This window comes from Larus michahellis, chromosome 7 (assembly GCF_964199755.1).
Source record: "Larus michahellis chromosome 7, bLarMic1.1, whole genome shotgun sequence".
In the NCBI taxonomy this organism is placed as follows: domain Eukaryota; kingdom Metazoa; phylum Chordata; class Aves; order Charadriiformes; family Laridae; genus Larus; species Larus michahellis.
This window is the reverse complement of record NC_133902.1, coordinates 37,661,492-37,684,917: the sequence shown is the minus strand read 5'-3', so window position 1 is coordinate 37,684,917 and position 23,426 is coordinate 37,661,492. Positions and strand designations below refer to the sequence as shown.

Sequence of the window (23,426 nt, the reverse complement as noted above, 5' to 3'; positions counted from 1 at the left end):
CATTCCCCCTTAACGACCCGGCTTTTCCAGCAAAACCAGTCGCCAGTAACCATTCAAGGCATTGATGAATCATTTAAGGAAAGTGATGGGTTGGGCAGAACTGCGCTTGGTATCTGAGGCTCCCTTGGGATGGGTCCTTTCTGATTGACTCCCGGTGCTGATTGATGTTAGATTGAAAAGAAAATCAGACTTTGCAAAAACAAAATTCTAAGTTTTTTTAATAATGCTGGCACTTGGAAGTAACTGGGCTTGCTGAAAGCAGGTGTTAAAATACTTTCTTGCTTTCCTTCTTTTCTTTCTTTGTTTTTGATAAGCATTTTACAGCTGTTCTGAAATGCTTGTCAAGCTTACGTTTAAAATTATAAAATTATGCCACTATACAGCACAATATCTGTGCATATCCTGAGGAGGTGGCTCTGTGATTTACATACAGCTCAGCACTGTAACTCTTGTTTTTCACTGGTACACTGTACCATGTACACTGGTACGACATACATCACCAGCTACAAATTTATTACAGGAAGATGCAGCAGAGGCTTGCATCAGTGAAGGAAAACCACCAATCTGTGCTGTCATACACAACACTTCTTTGTTTTCATCCTGACCTATCTTTCTGTGCCTGTCTCAATCATTTTCTTCTTCAAGGAGCAATAGGAAGGAAAAGCCACTCAGTTCCCCTTGTACCTAATTAAATACAGGAAAGCCTATACATACACAAATGTACAAATACCAACGTAGCCAGCAACAGCCCTCTTGTTTCAGGCAGGAATTGATTTTAAATGGTAAGAGGTGGTGTTATTACTTCAGATGAAAAACTAGAAGATACCATGTCTGAGCAGTTAACAAGTACTTGTGATAAACTTGTCAACCTGCAGGATTACATTTTGCTGTTTGATGGAACTGTGTGATTCAGCGGCATAGTCGGAAGACAACAAGAAATCAGGACTGAAGAATCAGTACTTCTGCACCAAATATTGCTGCTGGACTATGATCTTTAGTCCCTGAGCAAGATGAGGATGAGAGTGAACTTTGTTTTCAGAGGAAAGTCCGATTTTAAGCATCTCTGCCACATGGCCTCGCCTGCAGGCAGGATGCTGTTTTCCCAGAGGATCTGCCTGGGTTTGTCCCTGAGGAGCCATTAAGCAGCTCTGATGGACAGGACAGATAGGAAAAAGCACTACCTGATAAAAGTGGCCATGTGGGGGGATGACAAGCAATTCGAAAGAGACTTTTGTGAAAAAGCAAGATATGAACACTTGCAGCTTAACAGAAATAAACAGTACTTTCAATGGGCAGCATCAGGTGAAGTACTGGGAGGAGTAAAGAAAAGCCTAAGGCCAGTTAAGGTTGGCTCTGGGGAAGATGTGCCAGGCTTCTAAAATGCAAATCTATTTTATTGTGAAGTTTCACTCATTCATGTTGACAAAGGCCTGTGAATTTGGGGAAGAGTAAGAGTGATGATAGGCAGGAGGAATCCATTCCCGAAGATTCAGGGAAGGCTGGCAAGTGAAAATAGTTCAAGGCAAGAATAGGGGAGAGTCTGTTTATTTTTAAGTAACGTTCACAAAGGATAAAACTTTATCCTTTCTAGGAAACAATGTGATTTATTGCTGAAACTGCTCGATAACACTAACTACAGATTCAATATCTGCTGAGGAGAGCTGTGTCTTCCTGTATCTCCTTTTCCACTTAATCTCTGGCTTCACATGAGGCTGTTCTACTTACAGCACAAACAAGCAAGAATGTACATCAGAAGCAGCAATAAGCTAACATACATCACATGCATGCCTTTTTAGGCCACAGATGCCCAAGCAGACACCCATCAGCATTTCCCTACCCAAACCTAAAAATGCAGTCGAGAACTCAGCTATCTAGTTTTTGTGATGGAAGTCTATTAGACCAAAAACTTTCAGGACAAAATATTACCCTTTGACTCAAACACAAGACTGCTGTTACAGAAAAGAGCACATGATGCTATTGCACATAACCCAGTGAGTTATTTTTCTGACTGGATAAGCAGCTAATGCTCTTGAAGAAATATTCTACTGCCTTTTATGTGAGGCAAATATTTTTTGGAAGAACCGTTATAATTCACCTGCCCTTTTTGCAATACTTCCTGGAGGAGATGGTGTTTGTGTACCTGACTTTAGCTGGAATTAAACAGCATAGCACGTACTCCCATTGTAATAAATAGAATCATGTTTGTTAATCAAATCAGGCTTTCTTAAAGGCTGGTGAAAACTTACACTGTTTCGACTCTTCACATACTTAAAGGCCTAAATCACAGGCATCCGGTGTGCTGTCTGGGGCACTTTGACACCTCAAGGCCTAAATCACAGGCATCTGGTGTGTTTTAACACTTCAAAGGGAAGAGCTAAGTTGTGAGATAAGCTGGAAAGAGTCTCCCCAAGGACACCGATAAAGATGAGGAGCCTTCAGCCCCACGACCATCAGGAGGCGGGACAAGACCGACCCCCTAGCAACACGTCGCTCAGACACAGAATATACCAGGATTGACACATATACGGGAACCAGAAGGGTATATAATCAGCTACTTTCGGGAAGTGGGTGTGCGCCGTTGGCGGAGCAAAGACTCCCCGGCCGCCCAGCGCTGTTTTGCTTGCTGCCGCTTGCTTAATAAACTAATTTGATTAATTGGACTGGTTCCTGTCAATTATTGGGCCACAATCTATAACACCCTCACCAAACAAAATCCCCGTGATGGGCAGACCCAAGGAAAGGAGATACAGAATCACGTCTTTTTCTCCTGTTCTGTTTTTCATGTGGATTGGCTACACAGAAAAGGTTAATCTAAATTATGTCTTTAGATAAGAAATGTCCATATCAAACACACTATTAAACTACACTCAGATCATGCAGGTGTATGACTGCCAAAATTTTCCCTTGTTATACCTTTCCCAGCCAGTCACTGACCTGAGATAATAGTTTCTTCTGTCCGCAGTTTATGCCTCCAATGAAAATCATATTGGGCATTATAGGCATGGGATATTCAAAGACAAAGTCAAGTCTCTTCAGCCAAATGGATCCATGACTTAAAAGCTGTGTAATTGTCATCGGCTTTTGGAGAAAGTCTGAGGCTAGGCTTTCAAATGGTGAAAAGACCATACTGCAGGTGAAATACTCTGAAATGTCAAGCAGGAAGTTTTTCACTCTCTGAGGGAACGTCATATGATCTGTATTGAGTGAGAACATTCGTGGGACATAGGACGGTGGGTTCGGACTCTGAGCAGCATGAGTGTCTATAGAGCACGGAACGCCCCGCAAGAAGAAAACAGTAGGGATAGAAAAGTGCAAAGCAATTATCTGTCCACAGGGTGTCAGAGGATCTGTAAAGATGGCATCAAATTTACTTTCTTCAATGTATTTCATCATCTCTTTGTTGTACAGCAAGGAACTGCAGGAAACTTGAAACAATGCAGAGGTCTTTCTGAAATTATCCAAAGTATTCAAAAATCTGATGAGGAAAGGCTCTTTGCTAAAACAGTTTGCACCAAATGAGCGTATAAGTTCTTCCATCTCTTCCTTTTTGAAAGGTACAGGATACGTTTTCAATTCATATGTCCCTGTGGAATCTATCAGCATTTTGCTATCTGGCGCAATAACAACTATTTCATGCCCTCTCTTGCTCAGCTCCACCAGCACTTCCTTCATACTGAGCCAGTGGCTGCCCTCCATCGGGATCACCAGCAGCTTCCCAGCAGCAGCAGGGCTCAGGCAGCACAAGAAGGGAAGCAGCACTGCCACCAGCATGTTGCGATCTGGGCAGACAGGAACTCACACACAAGTGAGACAAGGGGTGGCTCACAAGCTTTTGTAGCTATGCTCCACCTACGCAAACACACCACTTGCCAATGCTTTCTAGTGATACCTGTGCCCTTTTGACTTGCCTCACATTTCAAGTGTTCACAAGTTTGCACGCAACAGAGTCACGGTAGGTAATTAATGGTTATCAAAGGTTGAGATGAGGTTTGTGCTTCAAAAGCGGGTTTGAATGAGCATGAAAAAGGTCTGTCTCCTATCACACACTTTGCTTGCCCAAGCTAAGACTACAGCTCAGTGCCTCAGCCTTCTCCTATCCATAGTAGGACCACAACCTCATGACACTTCTTACCATCAGCAACCCAGCAACTTTGCTGACATTTACTGACAACATGCTCTAAGGTGCATGGGAATCTATGAAAGATGCATACACAGAGCGGATGGACAGGAACACTGCTGACCCCACATGGTAGTACTGGGTCTATAAAGAGCACACTAAAATGACTCTTCCATGTCGTGTTGGAGTTTTCTGTGCCAATGAAGGCTGACAGAGTTGTCATAGAGTGTAGTAATTTAGTATTTTTTTGTAAGTATTTTCTTTTCTAATGAAGCTGAGGCGAGTTGTACAGTGAAACATAACTTATAGTAAAGGTAAATATGAGGAATCAATGTTGAAGTACCTGGGGTTTGTTTTTTGCCTTTTTTTTAATAACCAAAACCAGCTGGTACAACTGAGAAAAATGAATATTTTTTTTCATTGATGCAAACATGCATTTTTTTGAAGAGACGCAGCCAACAGAAAATCTTTCCCCATCTCTACATATAATTTCCATCTAACCTCTTATCCTGTGGGCTATAAAACTAAATTGCAAAACAGCAGTTCGCCATTGTACCTCAGATAACCTAAACCAACAACACGTTTCTAATTCATGAACTCATGAGTTCATGGCCAATGTCAGTTCAGGTCATGACTGAAATAGTTCATCAACTCCGTTGAGTCTAGATTGTAAATTGCTGGTTGTAAATTGCTGGGTTTTTAAATGTTGGTGATAACCTCTCACCACAGAAGTTTCTAAATAGGTGACTTTGTATCCTTTGGGATACAATTTGCTCCTCCAGGACGTTCAAGGCTCTACATCACTGGTGGAGCTTTCTTTCACATGCAGTTTCTGTACAATTATTTTCAGGCTTGGTGGGAAAGCTTTGACCTTATTGAGAACTTGCACTCCAAAAAGCGCAACCAGCTCCATCACCCACACTGTCCCCATATTGGTAGTTTACAAGATAGGATTAACTTAATGGGAATTTTCAAACAGCCCAGGAGAAGGTGAGGCACAGAAACAGATCTGTTGCTCTTAACCTCTGAAAAGGCCATCAAATGAACACTAGAAGACATGTTCAAGTTAGACCAACAGATGAAGAAAGAGAGTCATGGATGTCTGATGGTGGGGCATTTACAGACATCTGCTTGGGTCTTTAATATCTGATCAGCAATCTTTCCCGCTCCTGACTCCATGTCCTTTTGAAAGACCCCTTGTGAGCAACTGCTACTCCTTTTCCTTCATTCAAATATATATAACCAGTTAGAGAGAGCCAAGTGGCACTAAAGACTCTCCTGGTAAGAGGACTGGCTGGCTCTGCCACTTCCAACACAAGCACTAAACATACTTATCTGGACAAAAGTGGAGGACATCAGGGCTTTCTTCTACACTACTCTGTTTCAGGGGTACTCATAATTAGCAATACTCGAATATCCCTTTCCTGCTTCAATCCGCTATAGAAGATGCTGTACTTGATTCAGAGAGCTGGCTGGTACCCAAAAAACTGAATAGGAATTTACAGAAGACACCCCCATCCAGAAAAGCTTAAAACCTAATTAAATAGCCTATGAAAGAAGGGGAAGATACATTTTAAACAGGCTTTCTTTTGGGGGTTAGATATTGACACTTTGACATAATGGGAAAGACATAGATGAATCAGTCTGGCAGATGGACGTGACAGAAAAAGAACCGATGAATAGCTAAAATCTTAAGTCCTATCACTTTCAATGTCTTTGAAGAGAGAATGGGTATACAGAAGTATGGACAGTCCATGAGACAGCCGGAAAGGGAGGACACCATGGGGCAGACAGAGAGCAGACTGTGCTTCTGCATGTTCTTCAGGTTCTTTCAGAGCAATACAGCCAAGTCCTCCGAGCCTGGCTTTGGTCATAGGGACAGCTCTTACGGAGATGGACATGGCATAAGAAATTTAGATGAAATGGAAGCTACCAACTTTGGCTCCTGTTGGGGAGGAAAGTTTACAACTCATCAAAATTCAGGTCAGCTTCAGTTCAACAAAACAGCTTATAATTTGCATAAAATTTACATGTAACTTAAATTTTCATATCTGATAAGACCTTAGGTTTGCCAGGATATGATTTAATCTGAATGCTGGATACTAGGAAATAACATTTCTGCATCATGCAGGATTTCTCATGAGCTTTCTATCTTTAAATGCCAAGGTGTTGTCAGTTAGGTTTTGATGTAAGGATGCTTAAACATTTATGTTCTTGCCTTTTCAATAAAAAAAAATAAATTAAAATTTTATACCTGAGACAGTTTTTTCTTCTGATCACAGTTTATCCCTCCAATAAAAACCATGTTTGGCATCACTGGTCTCGGGAACTCAAACACAAAATCGTATCTCATTAGCCAAACAGATCCACGGCTTAGAAGGTCTGTAGCTGTCACTTTCTTTTGAATAATCTCGTATGCAAGTTCTTCAAATTGAGTGAACATAGGTTTACAATAAACAAACTCCAGCATACGGACTAGCATGTTCTTCACACGTTGAGCAAATGTCATGCTATCTGGATTATTTAGGAAAAGTCTGGGGATATAGGAAGGAGGGCTTGGACACTGGGTAGCTTCAAAATCCATACCACAAGGAAACCCCCGCAAGAAGTAGACAGAAGGAACTGAAAGATACTCAGCAATTACAGTTCCACACATCAGAATTGGATCCGTGAAAACCACATCAAACTTGCTCTCTCTCAAATACTTCATCATGTCTTCATTGTGCAAAAGGCTCTTACAGTTGGTGAAAAAGAACCTGGACATTTCTAAAATGCTTTGATACATTGTAATAATAACATTCAAAACAGATTGTTCAATAAAATGAGCATTAACAAATGACTTGAGCACAACAGCTAAATGTTCCTCTGCGTAAGGTATTGGATATAATTTCACTGTATAATTCTGAGGCTCCTTTGGCTTCATATACAAACTTGTTGACGGTACAACCACAACAACTTCATGTCCTTTTTGCTGGAGTTTCTCCACTACTGGGCGCATGCTGAGCCAGTGACTTCCATCTTGAGGTATCACCAGGATCTTTCCACCTTTGGCAAAGATTAAAGACGATGCCAGAAGAAGAAGTATCCCAGTTAATTGGTAAAAACACCGAAACAGAAGAGCCATTTCAGTGGAAGCAAAGCAGAGAGTTCTGCTCTGGAGCCATCCGTCACAGTCCTTTATATGAAGGTCCACACAAACTTTAACTTTTCTGCAGGGAACTTATTGACTGCAGAAATAAATGTTTAACTTCCTAATATTGTTGTGGTTATCCTTTAACATTGCAATTGCTTATGTAACAGGGCAGGGAAGCAATCTGCTCTTGAAAAAAGATGGTCCCCCTTTGTACTTTTTGTTAATTTTTAAGCTTGGGATTACGTCAGCATGTTCCTTCCTACATGAAACTGAGACCAGGGATGTCAACTTGTAATAATAATTGTGGTTAATACCATTGGCTTGGTAAGTGCCCAGTGAGAAAATAAGCCTGGTTTTACTTTCAAAAGGCAAACTTTAAAATACACCCATCAGGATAAGTGGAAATTGCAAGATCATTTTGTTTATGGACTAGCCTAACTGAGAACACCTAACCAGTATGGAGAAGGCTGATGTTAAATTCCCACCTCCTGGAAGCAGTCAAACCTGCATGTCTTACGAATATATCACAGCTACCATGACATACCGTGCAATCCCAAATCAGAGGAGGAGAAGGACAATCCTGTTTGGCTTTTCTCCCCATGGTACTAGACAAAAAAAAATGAAGCAAATGATGGGTTCAGGGCAAGAGAAGGGAACGGAGGCTGGCGTAGACCTTTTGGACACAAAGAAGGAGCCTTGGTCTTTGGCCACTGTTCTGAAAACTCTTTTTATACATTGTGGGCAAGACAAAATTTAAGAGCAGATATGGTATCTTTTACTAATTCCACTGATAACACATACAGAGAAAATCCCAACAAGCAAACTAGGTTTCTGAGCTCTCCTTTTTTCACAGATACAAGCAGTAATGTAAGCAACCACACATAGGTGTCTCCTGGACCTCTTCAGCTATGAGCCCCCACAGAGCTGCAAACTCACCCTTCCTCTTCCATGTTCACTTCTGAGCAGCAGCCCAACTTTGATAAGAAGAGAGATCCTCTCTTGATTAAATTAGCCAGGAACTTGGTAGTTGGATCTGTGGGTTTGAATCCACTCTCAGGGAGGCACAAGCTGTCCCCAGAGTTCATGTTTCCTGAGGGAGGAACTGATTGCTGGGCCATTATAAAAAAACTAGGTGGCAATACCCCAGCTTGGGTTTCCAAAGAAAGTTTTACTAGGGTGGTGTGAGCCCTTGTTTGCTGGTATTCGCTGTCATCCTCTGGAAACATGCAGTGAACTGAGCCCCTCGGGGCTTTGCTGTAGGAATGTTTGTCTTTATGCAAGCAAAAGCAATGCCAGACCAAAGTCTTTTGGGTGGTGGTAAGGAAGAGGTCCTTGTGAAGAAAAGTGCTGATGCAAAACTAGCAGCAGCACAAAGTTTTTCCTGTTCCTTCCTTTTGTAAGTGGTAGTGGGATTCCCAGCATCTTCACCATGGAGAAATAAACGCTTACAACCTTGACAATAGGGTTTGTCTCAGTAGGCACCCAAAAGGTGCTAGCACTGCTCTGCATGGTTCCATACTGTCACGCTGACATGGAAGAACCACCTTTAGACATGGAGAACCAATTTCTAGAAAGGGCGAAATATGGCGGAGTAGAGGCAGGAGACAGTTTTGTAAGGCACAGACTGAAAGCGTGAGACTGAACAGATTTATGAGTAATTCTGATTAAATGACAGAAATATAAAGAGTTTATTGCAATTGCTGTGGCAGGAACTGACCAAATCCATTTGGAACTTGCTATTCGGTGTTTTTTACTCTGCACTTAGGTATGATTTTCAACAGCAAAATTAGGTGGCTGAAAACAGCCAATACAAAGGTCATCTTCCAGTATTTATAAGAGAACAAGCCTCTTGCTAGTATGGCTACACTTTCTTATGAACTCAACAGACTCCCTACTTTTTGTACCAGACCATCAGAGCAAAAACTGTGGAAAAGGTGAGGCAGCAACAAGAAGTATTTAAAAAAAGATAAAATAGAGGTAAACAGAGAACAGACAAAGAAAGAATGGAGTTCTTAGGTTAGCACAGAATCAGCTGAGGTCTGATCTAAGCTGGGTAATTATTATTCAGAAAATTAACAGACTGGCTCATTTTTCAAAATAACATGGTAGGTTTACATGCGTTTGTTGTTCATTATGCAGTAGCAAAGGGCACCTGGGCCGCTTTCAGGCTTGAAGGGTGTGGTGCCTCCTTACTGACTCCTGCTATATGTGCAGAGGAGAACCAGAGTAGTTTGATGAATAGAGTGAGAGCCCTCTGCCAGCTTGGAGGAAAGGCTTCCCCACTGTTTACCGAAGGCCATAAAATTTGTTAAAAAAGGCTGAAGTTTGGGTGACCCAAGACTGCAGATTTGTTTTTCACTCAGAAGTATCCCTTGCAATAAGGCTTGTGCGTCCAGGGTGTCTCTCTGAGCTGGCAAGGAGCATTGCAGCGATGGAGCAGTGCTGCACTGACATGCAAGCAGCTCTGAGGAATTGAGACCGCTTGGACCCTGTGCCATAACCATGTCGAGGGGTGCAGGTGTACTTACCCCTCACCCTATGATTGCTTCAGCTGGAAAAGGTACTAAAACCTGGGAAATCTACTTCTAACCTGAGCAGCAAACAGTATGTGGCACTAAGGGAAGAAGATAGCAAATGGATACCTCAGCAGCTACTTGTTATATGAGCAACACTAAAACTAGAACTAAAATGTTTGTTGAGGCAGCCTGAAAGTGTTGGTATCATCTACTGGATTTGTTTTCCTGTTGTTAGATGAAGTTACTCACCCCCTCATGCTCTGGGTCTTGCAAGCAGGAAAAGGCTGCTCAAATGCAAGTGTGTGTGGACGATATAGTTTGATTTCTCAGCTTTCTGAATGATGGATCAGGCTTATACATTTTGTCAGCAGGAATCCTTGTGTAATTGACCTAAGTCTTTCTGTGATGCTAAACAGTATGAGGCAAAAGGATTTACACAGTAAAGTGCACATTGGTAGCTGCTAACATGAACCTGCCTGATCCCCCCCTTACATTTTACATAGCCAAGGAGATATACTGGCATTTGCCTGCACAGGATGAGGTGGCATGTAGTTTGGCTACTGTGACTTCAGAGGAAAAACAACCCATAAAAGTGATTACATGTTGACTGCAAGTTGGAAAGTAACCTTACTCTAAGTCTTTGTGGTAGCAAGAAGCAGCAGGCAGCTAAGCAAATCACAAAACACATATAATTTCTAGGGCAGCTCTTTCCTAAGCAGAGAATAGAAATCATATGAAAATGATTGTTTGTGATCCTGAAATTAATGACTGTATCCTAACAGAAAGACAGGTGACATTTAAGGCTTCCCATGTAACTGTAATTGGAACATTTGCTAACTTTTGTAGGGCAGTATGTTGGATGTTTGTTAACACAATACTCTTACAACCTTTCTAGATTTTTGTGCATAGACCTCTGTAAAATACAGTACCTTTAGACTCACCTTAGAGAAGGTGTTTCAATTTAACCAGAAGACAAACTTCCCATGGAAAGGGAAACCATTGCAGTAGTTCCATTTGACGTGAGGGAATTTTTGTCGAAAGAACTGTGTTTTACAGCTTTCTTAATATCTCTTCTTCAAAATATGGGAGACATAGGGACTGAAGAGGACAGTGAGATAAACTGTTCGGTTAGAGCAGCCATTTCAGGTTGGAACATACTGTGCATTGAAGACACGCAACACATGACAGTTAAACTTCCTTTTCCAAAATTAGCACTGCTTTTACTTGCCTGATGTTGTGTATTTTGCCATTGCAATATAAGGCAGATGAACAGTATTGTCAGCTTTAAATCTGCTCAACATCCTTTACAAAAGCAAAACACACAGATGCTGATGTGATACCAGGCTGCTCTGAACTGCCACTAGGTTCCTCAACACCTTGAATATTGCACAAAAAAAACCAACCCTAGTGTTTGGTTCATGAACAGAGTGACGACTACTGCTCCGGTGCAGAAAATGAAGAGCTCCCATAGAGCTGTACTAAACCTAGCTACCCATGTTAGTAAATTCACAGTACTCGCAGATGTCACAGGATCCCTTCCGAGGTCACACAAAGTGACATTTGTGTTGAGCAGGCATTTCAAAAGTATGTCTGTGTGTACCAGGTATGTGTGCACACTTTGGTACTGCTTACTGTATTTTCTGGCTTCTTACGAAAGTCTTTGAATTCCACTTTAATTACATATTTCAGAGGACCAGTTAGAAATGTCTCCTTATCAGAGCTTCCCAGATGCTGCTGGCTCTGGCAAGAGGGTTTCAGAACAGGACCTGTTTTCTTAATCCTTGTGCTGGAGGGACAAACCACAGGGTCTTTATTCAGTTATACTTCTCCTTTACTTAACTACCTACTTAAATCCTACTTAACTTAAATTTTAATGTTTTAAATTAACCAGTTTTTTAAATAAGTAATGGGTGTTTTAGGTTAAAAAACCCCAAACCAAACCAGGAACAACTTTGAAAGACTGCAAGAGCTTACATTTCTGAACTTTGCTTAGATTAAATCATATGAACTTTGTTTTTATGAGCTGCCCAAAAAAGCAACTTTGCATTAACTTTGGCTAAAGATGAGATATTCATCAAAGTGTCGCAGGGCTCACAGTCCCAGTTCATCGCTCCCTAACGAGGGATCACTCACAGTGCCAGCCTTCAGGTCCTTCTGGAGTCATTAGAGGATGACTTGGCACAGGACCTCTGCTCAGTCAAGAACTTGGCTCTGATTTCCTTCGAGCCTTGTAGTAAACCCCCAGACACATTGGGACTTGGCAACTGGAGTTATGTGTCTGTTAATGAACATGTAATTGCCACTGAGACAGATGCCTACGTGAAGTGGGACAAGAGGAAACACAGCCTGAGGCAGCTATGTTATCTTAGTTGGAGTAAGGGTAGTTTGTGTTGCCCCCTGTGGTCGCACGTTCTCCCGCTCCCTCTGAGGCTGCAAGGCTGTGGACAATGCTTATGGCTCAGAAGGGTCAAGGAACTTGCAATTTAATTCCTGTCTCTGTGCTGGATAAAACGCTTATGCCCAGTTCTACAAAAGCATAAGCTCCTCAACACCCCGATGTCTTCAGCTCCCGAGCAGGTACTCCATGGGACCATGGGTGATACAGCAGGAAGGAGCCCTCTTCTGGAATGAAACCACAATGCCTGATTTTTCTGCCTGTGGAAAACTGTGGAAAGTGGTGTAACAGAAAGGTCTGTGGCTTAAGCTCCTCATCTGAGAAAAGAAACCTCATTTTGAATCTCTTGTTCTCCCTCCCTTTCTTAGTCATCCTAACTTTTTGTTTTCTTGTCTGTTGAGCAATGGGCTACTGGGTTTTGAAGAACTATCTATTCTCATCATATGATTATATTTCTGAATATTAATGATCAACCCAAAGCTTACCACTCTGTATGGATAGGTAGATTTTTTTCTCCCATATGACTCACTTCACATTTGCTTACACTCCACTTACTGCATTATTGCCTTGCTGCTGGTCACTGTTACAAGTGAAATAGGAGAAATTCCTCTGCTGTCTGTAGAAAATGTATCTAGAAAAGCTAGACTGAATATAGGAAGAACACATGAGGTTTTTCAAGATTTGGAAAATATGATTTCCACCAAATGACAAATGTCAGTGTGAAGATGGGAGATGTCAGGTATAAAATAAGGGCAGGATTGTTCCACCCCTATAGCAAGCTACAAACAGTTTGTAGGTCTGAGACTTTCAAGATGTAAAAGTAAAGACTTATGTCATGCAACCAGCAAGAATTTGCTTCTTAAATCTCTAACTATGAAGTGCCACTCTTTTGAGCCTAATGTGAGAGAATGCCTTGTTTATAATATTATTCTAATATTCTTATTTATAGTATTATTCTTTATTTGCCTTATTCTTTATTGAGTTCAGTGGACTCTGCATAAACCTGTCAAAGAGTATAAAATAAACTGAAAGAAAAAAGGAAAAAACCTTAGTCTCAAAGATACTGTATTGCAATCGTGTAGCAGTACTGTGTGACCACAATTCAGAAGTGAAGGAATAATTTCAAAGGAAAGATGTTTGTGTCCTGCATTGTGCCTGGAAAGAAATGTCTAGCGCTACTAATTGTTTTGGAGACTATATGGTAACTATCAAAATAGATTTAAGTTTCTAGATTAGATTTAAAAACCTGCAGAACAATTCTGGTAAAGGCAAATTTGAAGAAATATGTATGAAGACTTATCTGAATTTGCTTTCAAGTGTCTTTTGTCAAATACACTAATTTATATTATTTTTTCCCATTTCAACATGACAATTATGTTTCACCATGATCTACAAAGAGAAGTAACTTAACATAGACAGGCAGTTTGGAAACCATATGTCATGAAAACACAACCAAAGCAAATTAACTGACTTTGCTGAGTCTAGAGTTAAAAACAAAAGATGACTCTCAGATTTGACTCTCTTTGGATTTTTGGTCAGGTGAAAGAAATATATGTCAGACTCCATGAAAATTATGTCAAAACTGCATCTGGTTGGTGAATAATATACATTCACTGAGGACTTCAAATAAGTCATCTGCCTCCATCAAGGTAATTTGACTTCAGCCTGTGGAAAAAAACCTGCCAGAACCTGGTCATATTAAATCATTACCAGAAATAAAAAACATTCAATAGCACTAAACTTCCAGAAATGATGTAATCCCATTTCATTGGAAAATGTATAAATTGGAGGAAAAAAGAACATACCTTAGACAGCGGTTTCTTCTGAGCACAGTTTATACCTCCAACAAAGACCATATTGGGCATCACTGGTCTGACATACTCAAACACAAAGTCAAATCTCAGAAGCCAAATGGAAGCAGAGTTCAGGAGGTCTATCAGGGTTACATCTCTCTGAAGAACTTCGGAGGAAAATTTTATAGCATCTTCATAGAAACCGTTACAGTACTCAAGCTCCAGGAGGGCAACCAGTGCATTTTCCACTCTCTGGAAAAAAGTCATGCGGTCCGAGTTGAAGGTAAATAGTCTCGGGATGTAGGACAGAGGGCTCGGGCACTGCGGTGCTTCATAGTGTAAGCTGCAAGGAAATCCTCTCATGAAGAACACAAACGGAAGAGAAAGATAATTAGCAAGTGTGGCTCCACACATAAAAACAGGGTCTGTTAGGATAGCATCAAAGTTGCTTTGATTCAAGTACTGCAGGGTCTCCTTGCTGCTGAAGAGGTCCTTGCACTCAGCAAAGAACATACGGAAAACGTCCACTGAGGTGTTGTATAGCGCTAGAACATTCATGGGGAAAGGCAGGTCCTTCAGGTGAGTGGCAACGTACTTACGAAAGGCATTATCCAGATCTTCTAACGTGTAAGACACTGGGTATTTTTTCACTGTGTACGCCTCTGTCGTCTTTATATTCCAGCTTATTTCTGGCATAACCACCACCACTTCATGTCCTTTCTCAGTGAGCTTTTCAACCACATGCCGCATGCTAAGCCAGTGGCTTCCAGCCATGGGCACCACCAGGAGTTTTCCTCCATCTGAGAGGCCAGGAAGGAAGAGGATGAAAATCCAAGCACAGAAAAGCCGCAAAGGCATGTTCCTGTGGTCAGAATACAGAGTGTGAAAGAGTTTTTCTCCTTCAGTGGCTTGAAGATGCTCTTGAAGGAAGCCAGTGCATTTATCTATTGAGTTGTGCTGCTTTGTCATAATCTTCTAGTTAATGATTCACTGCTTTAGGTTGTGGGTTGTTTGGTTTTGTGTTTTTTTTTTTTTTAATCTTTACTTGTAAAGCCAAATGAGGTGACCCTTTCCTGTGCTGAGTCATTGGGAGTTCCTCAGTGTTCAACGGAGAATTCCGCAGCATGCTAGTCAGATTGTATAGGACTTCTCTCTTGGCTGTTGATGTGTCGTGTCTTACCCCTTGGCCAGGGCCAGGGAAGGCAAGTCTGGTGCAAACAACTCCAACACCACAGTAACAAATTAAAACACCCTCAAGAAATTTCATTGTGGTTGGAGACATGGATGTTCAGATAATTTCTCTGAGGACAGAACATGAGACTCTCAGAATAAGGGAAAAGGGCAGATGAACAAACTCTTCTGAGCTATCAGAAATCTCCATGGTCTACAAGGCCACCAATAAGAGACACAGAGAGGCTGACCTGGCAGCTGAGGCAGAGATCTGTGAAGCTGAAGTCCAGGTTCTTGCTTCGGGGCAGTAATGCAGTTATTTCACAGCCTATGGGATGGCTCGTGGGCTGTAGAAAACTCCTCCCCACTTGGCTGTACAACAAGTAGAGGCCAGACATGTAAATCATGTAATAAGTGTGGTTTAAGGACTATTACTCCCTGCATGGCTTGAACTGTTCAGTTGAGACAGGTTTGGACCTGACTTAGCTAATGAGCAGTTCCAGCGCAACTGTAGGTTTGCAAGAGCCACCAGTTCACAACATTTCTTTTGACATTATAAATGCTGAAAAAGATTCGATGCCGAAATAGCACTGTGACATGGAAAAATAATGAAATGTAGGTTATTTAGAGTCATGCAGCCTCTGTCCCTCAGGCACACAACTTCTTTTCTCTCCTTTCTGTACCACGGTCAATGCAATGAAATTAATTACATATAATTTTCTACATGTTTTTCTATCAGCCTTTTTATTTCTTTTTCCCACTTTACCAATGTCTGTAACTTTTTCCTTGTGTAGAGAAATACTGAGTAAGTGACAAAATGCAGTTTTCTTTCTGGCACTTGATAAATTGTCAGAAAACAAAGTATTTGAGCTTCAGAGGAGGGCAAGAATCTCTGAGGTAAAGTGGAAAAAACAAAAACTTTTAAAATCTTATAAACAGTAAGGAAAAAAAAGTGAGTAATAACTAAAATGTCATTATTTCCAGCTTTATATTCACCCCATTTGGTGAAGAGAGGTAAGCAGCAGTTACAGAAATGTCCTGCCCTCATCTCTCTTCTGCAGCATGACAAATTTGATATGCAAAAGCAAGTGTAGGTCAGGTGAAGTTAATCAGTACCTTAGAGGTGTTTCTGAGTGTTTGAAAGTTTGCCAGCCACTCCCTCAGTTAGCTTGGTTATGTCGCAGGGGTTACTTGATGAGTTAAACTTTGCTGGGTTCAAGGGAGTGCGAGATAAAGAGTTGCTTGCCTCTCACACGTGGTCACCAGTGCAAGAGCACAGTAGGAACTTTGTAATTTGGGTAAGAAGCTGCATAACTGGGGGATGCCGGGGGAGGAATGGAGAACCACAAGGGAAGAAGGGCTGTGCTGGACGGCTGCAGCGGGAAGGAGGTATGTGATGCCAGCATGACTGCTGCCTGTGGTTCTGTGGCCCCACTGGCATGATGTACGTGATCACAGCAGACCACAGTGACGGTCAACACTGGCAGCAAGCGAGGTGCCAGCTGGGCCACTCTAAGCTCGGTGGCAGCATTAGGAAGGCAGCTGCAAACGCTTGCTTGTTCAAAGAGGGAGCCAGTCTTTGATTACTGGCCAGGATCATCCTTATTTGAAATCCCAATGGTGGTACAAGCCCTGGCCTGCACTTGATGGGGCCACACAATCTCAGGGAGGGAACAGGACCATAAAGGGCAAGAGAAGAAGCAGCCCCAGCCTTTGTGAGGTCCCTTCCTTGCAGCAGAAGCCCCTGCGCTACCAGGCTTGTACACTGAGCTTCATCCCTGGCTATGTTTTTCAAAAGGCTCCAGCAGGGCCTATCCCTAGTGGTGGCCTGAGAGGTCATGGCGGAGATGCGTTTCTGTCCTCCCCGGCCAGGGAGCTGGGCCTCCGCCAGGCCCTCAGGCTGCCGACGCAGCGCAGGCCGCGGGGTCTCCATGGCAACTCGCGCCCCCGCGGCGGGGAGGTGCCACCCGCGGGCTGACTCCCACCGTGCACCGCAGCCGGCGGGAAACTACAGCCCCCAGAAGGCTTTGCGGGGAAGCACGTCCTCCCAGCAGGCAGTGCGGCTCCCCCCCGCCGTGCCACTACGATTCCCAGCAGGCTGTGCGCGCCCGCCCGCCCCGCGTTGCCGGCTGGTCTTCGGTTCGCATCGGCTCCCGCGCCTGGTGGCTCCTTCCCACCCCTTGCTCTGTGGAGCCGGGGAGCGGCTGGGGCGAGGGGACGCCGCTGTTCTCTCCCGGGGGCTTGGCCGGGTGCGTGAAGTCCCGGAGCCGTGGCGGCCTTCATGTCCCAGCGTGCTTTGCGCGGCGCCACAACAAACATGGCGTCGGCCGCGGGGCCGTGGCGGTAGGCGCCGGCCCGGCTCTAGGCGCTGGCTCTGCGCGGTGAGTCGGGCTGTGAGGTGGCGGGGGGCCGTGCCCCGACAACCCCGGCGCTGCGGGCCGGCCGGGGTGCGGGCGGTGAACGTCGGGTACCGGTCCTCGTCCTCTCCTCGGTACTGGTGAGAGCGCGTCTGGGCCCAGCTCCGTGGGGGCTCCGGGCCCGGAGTACATGGGAGGTGAAGAGAGGCAGGAGGAGCCGGGTGAGATCAGTCTGAAGAAGGGAAGGCGAAGTGGAGACCGTGCTGCTGTTGGCAGGGCATAGGTGGAGCCTGATTTTGTAGGGGGTGTACTGGGGTAAGATGAGAGGTGCCATCCCTAAGTTACAACATGGGAGGTTCCTATCAGCGATAAGGAACACGAGGCAGGGACTTCTACGGGGTTTGGGACTTCCTTTCATGACGGTATTCCAACTTGGATAGGGCAAGGCCCTGTTAAGCAATACGATCTAAGTTGGCCCTGCTTTGTGAGGGCGTTGGACCAGAGACATCATCCAGAAATTTGTTCTAATCTATATTGTGTGGTCTTTTTTTGAAGGGAGCAAAGCTGCTAGCAGCAGTGCTTTGAGGATCCATAAATAAGGAGCGAGGGAGGATTTGGCACTGTCCTGCTCAAGTGCATCTCTGGAGTGGTGGGTGGGTACAGCAGACTGTCAGTAAGATGATCGCTGTCTCTTAGATATGTGCCTTTTTATGGTGAACAAACCTACTAGGAGCAAGCTGCTGTGCATTTGGATGAGGAATACAGGAAGAGTCATGATCTTTGAATGGTTAAAGACTAAAGTGCAGTAGGCCTGACTGAAAAATAAGTGAAGGCTGAGAGGCAGTTTAAAAACAGTGCTAAACCTGGCAAATATGTCTTGAAGCATGGGAGGTAGGACCTTTTATAGGCTTTGGGTTTTTTTGTAGGTGATCAAGGTATAAGAGCTGTAGTCAGAGAATAAAAACCTAATGCAAAGAGGTCAAAATTATTTCTTTCTTTTCCATGTTCATTAAGAAGAATCTCCAGCCACATAATTTTATTTTGTGGGGATTTATAAGGGGATATCTATATATGAATTCCTGAAGAAGCACTGTAGAGCAAGTGTAGTGAACACTGCCATGCTGCTTCACAGCCATCTGCTCTGACCATAGCTTTTTGCCTCAAAACTCCTCTACTGTGGGAAGGACTAAAGTGAGCTTGATGTAATGCTGTTTTATAAAAAGAGTTTTAGGAGATGCCTGGAGAACTACTGGTTGGTTGAATGAGGAGCAGTAAACTACATTTGGATTTTCAAAAGGCATTCAACATGGTTTGCCACCAAAGGCTCTTAAAGAAATTAATCTGACACAGGAGAAGGAAGTTGTTGCTTGATGAAATAATTGGCTAATAAGATGGGAAACAGAAGATCAGCTGTCACAGAGGGGAGTGAGGAGGAGGTTTTTTTCTGTCTTTGCTAGGGCCTATGTTCAGCATATCATAAGCTGTCAGGAAAAAAAAAGTGAAAGCTGAGCTGACTAGTTTATCTTTTCTTTACTGCAATATATCAGTTTATTATCGCAGTGTTATCAGTGAAGCTTTGAAGTCTTTATGCTCCTGGATGGCTGAATGATACAATAGCAGGTAATATTGACTGTAGGTGACTGCAGAGATGCAGCATGGGGCAGAGACAATCACAACTTCACTGTTGCGTATATATGCACATATTTATGTAAAGTGTGTATATAATACTTGGGATTGAAGTGAACATACAGGATTGAGACCTTGGGGTAATAATAAACATTTCTTAAAAAAAAAAAGCAGTTTAGTGCTTAGCAGTTGTACAAAAAGAAAACAAACGTCATTATTTACAAATACAGAAATTATATATAAAACACAAATTATATATATAATATAAATAAAATTTATATTTTTATATATATATTTTATATATATATCTATATCTATATATATAGATATACAGCTGTGGTTAGCACACATCTTGAATGTTGTAGGCAGATGTGATCCTCACCTCAGAAACAGGTAAAGGAGAAGTTTAAGGTGTTCAGAGAAGGCAGATAAGGATAATTGAAGGTAGGGGGGCAAGTTCAGTTTTAGGAATGAATATGTCTCTGTGGAAGCTTTTGTCTGGAAGAGATATCTAAGCAGAATCTGATAAAGATCCGCAAAATTGCATGCGGAATGAAGTTTAATTGGGAAATGATTATTCACTGCTTCAGTGTAACTCATTGATTACTCACTGCTAATGCAAGAGCTACAACTTCCCAAATGAAATTATGGAGTGACAAGTACAAAACAAAAGGGAGCTAGCTTTGGGAGTCCTGGTACATGCTAAGAGGTCGCAAGGCTTCCAAAACAGACTGAAAAAAGTTCCCTAAGTTATTTGCCAGTGAGTTTCTGGCTCAAACATCTGGAAGAACAGATAATATTTTCATAAAATATCACTGTATTTTTGACTATTACACTCTTCCTATCTGAACTGGCCAATACTGGAGGCAGGTTCCTTGTCCACATGGATTTGTTGAGAGTGCAGGGATTTTGATGAGTTTCAGCAGCCTTACATACCTTTCTTGCAGGAAACTGGGCAACTTGGGCACTAGTTAATTATGGGTGTCTTAGAAGGACCTGTTTATTTTGCTCTGTGTGGTTTTGCTTATGCAAATTTCAAATGTGATGTATTTGATTCTAGTTAAAATTCTCTTCATATCTGTGCTAACAGAAATGCTTTTCATTCACCCTTTTTTTGTTATATTAGTGCACAGTTTTGCATGTATTGGACATTCACTTTTAGAATGAACAGAATAAGATGAAAAAGTTATAAACAAATTCTTCACTCAGAGCTGAAACAGTTTGTCCTGTTTGTCTTGGAGGATTAGAGGTGGATGGAGTCAATTACATTTTTTTATAGTAAATAGATTATTTTATATTTTTTTAAGGACTGTTTTGCCTTCACAATGTTTGGGGACTTATTTGAAGAGGATTTTTCCTTTCTTTCAAACAATCATTGTGGAAAAGGGAAGAAAGCAAAGCCCAGAGATTCTGAGCCTCCAGCTCCCAGGGATTTCACCAACCTAAGTGGTATCAAAAATCAGGGTGGAACCTGCTACCTCAATTCCCTTCTGCAGACTCTGCTTTTCACACCCGAATTTAGAGGTAATGTGTTTAAAGTCTTCTTAAAGTAATGTTGGAATTTATTTTTTTTTTTTACAGTGACTTGCATTTCTAGTCGTATATTAAAGAAACACCACAAACACAGATTGTTGTCAGGAACATTTTCTTTCAGTTCACTTCAAATAAGTTATTACAGAATACTTGGAGCTATTGGTCTGTAGAATTAGTATTGCCACTTCTGCCTAAAATATAAGTGTTACAAACATTAAATTTTCTTACAGGTAGACAGTCTGCAGTTTGTGTACATAAGAGAGGTTACTGCTGGTCATAAAGCGTCATTCATTTTTTCAATGCAACCACCACAGTTCAAAAAAAAAATTTAGATATTTTGCTATCTGAATACTTTCATGCTTATGTATGCTTTATTGCTATAGCTTGAACCAGTTGTGTAAGCATGAATGATGCTCAGAAATGTTGCTGATTGTATTAATTTGCAAAAAGGAATAGCATCAAAATGCTTGACTGTTAAAATACAATAAATCTTTGAAGAGGAGACTTTTTTCTTTTTTTTTTAAATAGCTGTTTTTCTTTACATTTACAGAGGCGCTGTTTGCTCTAGGACCTGAAGAACTTGGGACTCTGGATGATAGCAGTAAACCAGATGCAAAGGTATTTAAAACTTCCTTGTCATTAGTCACTGCTGAATGTTGATTTGGAAGAATATTGTTTCAATTTGCATGAAGCTTCTTAGGAGAATGAATGAAAGCCGAACTTTGATGGTAAAAGGCAGTTTGATTGGCTGATCCTTGATTTTGCCCAAAGTTTTCAGTGCCATAAGCTTTTGCTTCAAAAGTAAGATCACAGAATGTGTTGGGTTGGAAGGGACCTGTAAAGGTCATCTAGTCCAACCCCTCTGCAGTAGTCTAGTCCAACTCTGCAGTAAGCAGGGACATCTTTAAGATGTTGAGCCTATTTCTGCTGAAATTGATAGCAGAGGTCATTTTGTCTTCATGGGGTGCAGGAACAATCTCAAAGTCTGTACAGTCCTTTCTTGTATTTTTTTTTTTCACCCTGTAATTAAAGCTACAGTGCTACGACTTACTTGTTACCGGGGGGAGCACAGGGTAAGTAAATGCGTTCAGCCTGGATAACTGCGCTGATGCTGTCTTGCTGTCTGAGGGTTTAACTGCCCTCCCATGTACAAGATGGTATGGGAGTGGAATTTAATCTTTGTTTAAAAAGTGCTTATAAAGTTGACTACAGAATTTAATTCTTTAGTTAAAGTGGCACAACTGGGTACTTGCAAAATTTTTTTTCTTGATAAGCCAAAGATAAATATAGGCAACTGATTAAGCTTGTTGACATTAACCATTCTTCTTCCCATCTTGTTCCACCCCTCCACCAAAACCCTTTACTGAGCAAGGGGTAGCCTGTGCTAAATCTGTATGTTGTGATGCCTTGTAGCTGAGTTCTTAGGGTTTAGTGTTATGAAAAATATCAGAGGAAGTTGTCCTTTTTTATTGTGGTGATGGCTTAATTTTTATCTGTATAGTTTTGCTTTATCACAAAACCTATGTTCCATGATTGTATTTGGCTGAGTAAGGTGAGGCGCTGTAGATTTTTGGGAACCAAGTCTGACTGATGTTTTGGTGTGAATTGAGTAACCTATGAAAGCCATGGAGTGGTGGTTTATGACGAGTTTTGTAAGAAATTGTTTTTCTTTTATTTTTCTTTTTGTTTAAATGATTGGTTTGAAGACTTTCTGATCTGCTGGGTATATTTTGTTTTTTCTTTCTAGGTTCGAATAATTCCATTACAACTTCAACGGTTATTTGCGCAGCTTCTGCTCTTGGACCAGCAGGCTGCATCTACGACAGACCTTACCGAGAGCTTTGGGTGGAACAGTCATGAGGTACAAAGCACTAACAGTGACACCATCGCTGAAAAACTTTTTCCTGAATGAAGATTTTTTTTTTTTTGAAGTTTGACATTTAAGAAATATCTTAAAATACTTCAGGCTGCAGAGATAGTGTTGAACTGGGTCAACTATTGCTGTATACTCCACATGAAGTAAATGCCAATTGTTTGCAGTGAGAAACAGAAGAAAATTGTTCTGTTAGATACAATTTCAGTAGCTTTTCCTTTGTTTTTACAGGAATGTTTTTCTGGCAGTAATTAGGGTTCTTGTCCTTCAAACACTTAGATCCTTACTTAAATTGAACTGTGTAACTTGGCATTTAGTCTAAATCTACCCAAGTGAAAGTGTCTTGTGTGGGTTATAGTTTACATAGCTACTAAGACAGCATAACTAATTAAGAATTATAAATTATAGTAAAGGTAGTAATTTACAACTCAAGGTAGTAAATGGGTATTTACTAGAAATGGGTATGGGTAAGTCATTGAAGCAGCTGTCTTTGTCACAGTTTATATGTTGTTTTTAAGCAATAAGCAAAGCAGATGGCACTACTTTATTTCTTCAAGTTTGTTTTTATTTGATCATGCAGGAAATGAGGCAGCATGATGTTCAAGAATTAAATCGGATTCTGTTCAGTGCTTTGGAAACTTCCCTTGTGGGGACTTCAGGTCATGACCTTATTAACCGATTGTACCATGGGATTGTTGTCAACCAGATTGTTTGTAAAGAATGCAAGAATATCAGTGAGAGACAGGTAAAGCCAGATGATTTTCCAGGGTAGATTTCTGTTGAGTCTGTTGAAGATATTTTAAATGTTCCTTTTTTTTTTTTTAAACTCCAAAAATAATTACATATTTCTTGAGTGTCACTGGTGGCCTTGTAGAATCTAGGTAGTGTGTATTGGTTAGAGCGCTGCAGACTT

The 23,426-nt window shown here is 41.7% G+C and overlaps 2 protein-coding genes across 13 annotated transcripts in view; one reads left to right on the top strand and one right to left on the bottom strand.

Moving 5' to 3' along the window:
• LOC141746618 (UDP-glucuronosyltransferase 1A1-like) overlaps nt 1-15,261 on the bottom strand; it is a 37,597-nt gene extending 22,336 nt beyond the window's left edge. The window contains exon 1 of one of the 2 annotated variants that reach the window (XM_074595464.1): nt 13,967-15,261. In XM_074595464.1, coding sequence (XP_074451565.1) covers nt 13,967-14,923 — 957 coding nt within the window. In that variant the 5' untranslated portion in view covers nt 14,924-15,261. Of the gene's footprint in view, nt 1-6,371; nt 7,242-13,966 lie in introns of those variants that run through there. The other variant, XM_074595465.1, reaches the window with a different exon arrangement.
• A 1,954-nt stretch (nt 15,262-17,215) lies between these two features.
• Nucleotides 17,216-23,426, top strand: part of USP40 (ubiquitin specific peptidase 40) — a 39,030-nt gene continuing 32,819 nt past the window's right edge. For 9 of the 11 annotated variants that reach the window (XR_012588498.1, XR_012588497.1, XR_012588496.1 and 6 more), the window contains exons 1-5: nt 17,216-17,505; nt 20,415-20,631; nt 21,191-21,258; nt 22,388-22,501; nt 23,094-23,258. Coding sequence is in view for 7 of the 11 variants with exons in the window: in XM_074596017.1 (XP_074452118.1) it covers nt 20,433-20,631; nt 21,191-21,258; nt 22,388-22,501; nt 23,094-23,258 (546 nt within the window). In the remaining 4 variants the exon portion in view is untranslated. The other 2 variants (XM_074596018.1, XM_074596013.1) reach the window with 2 other exon arrangements.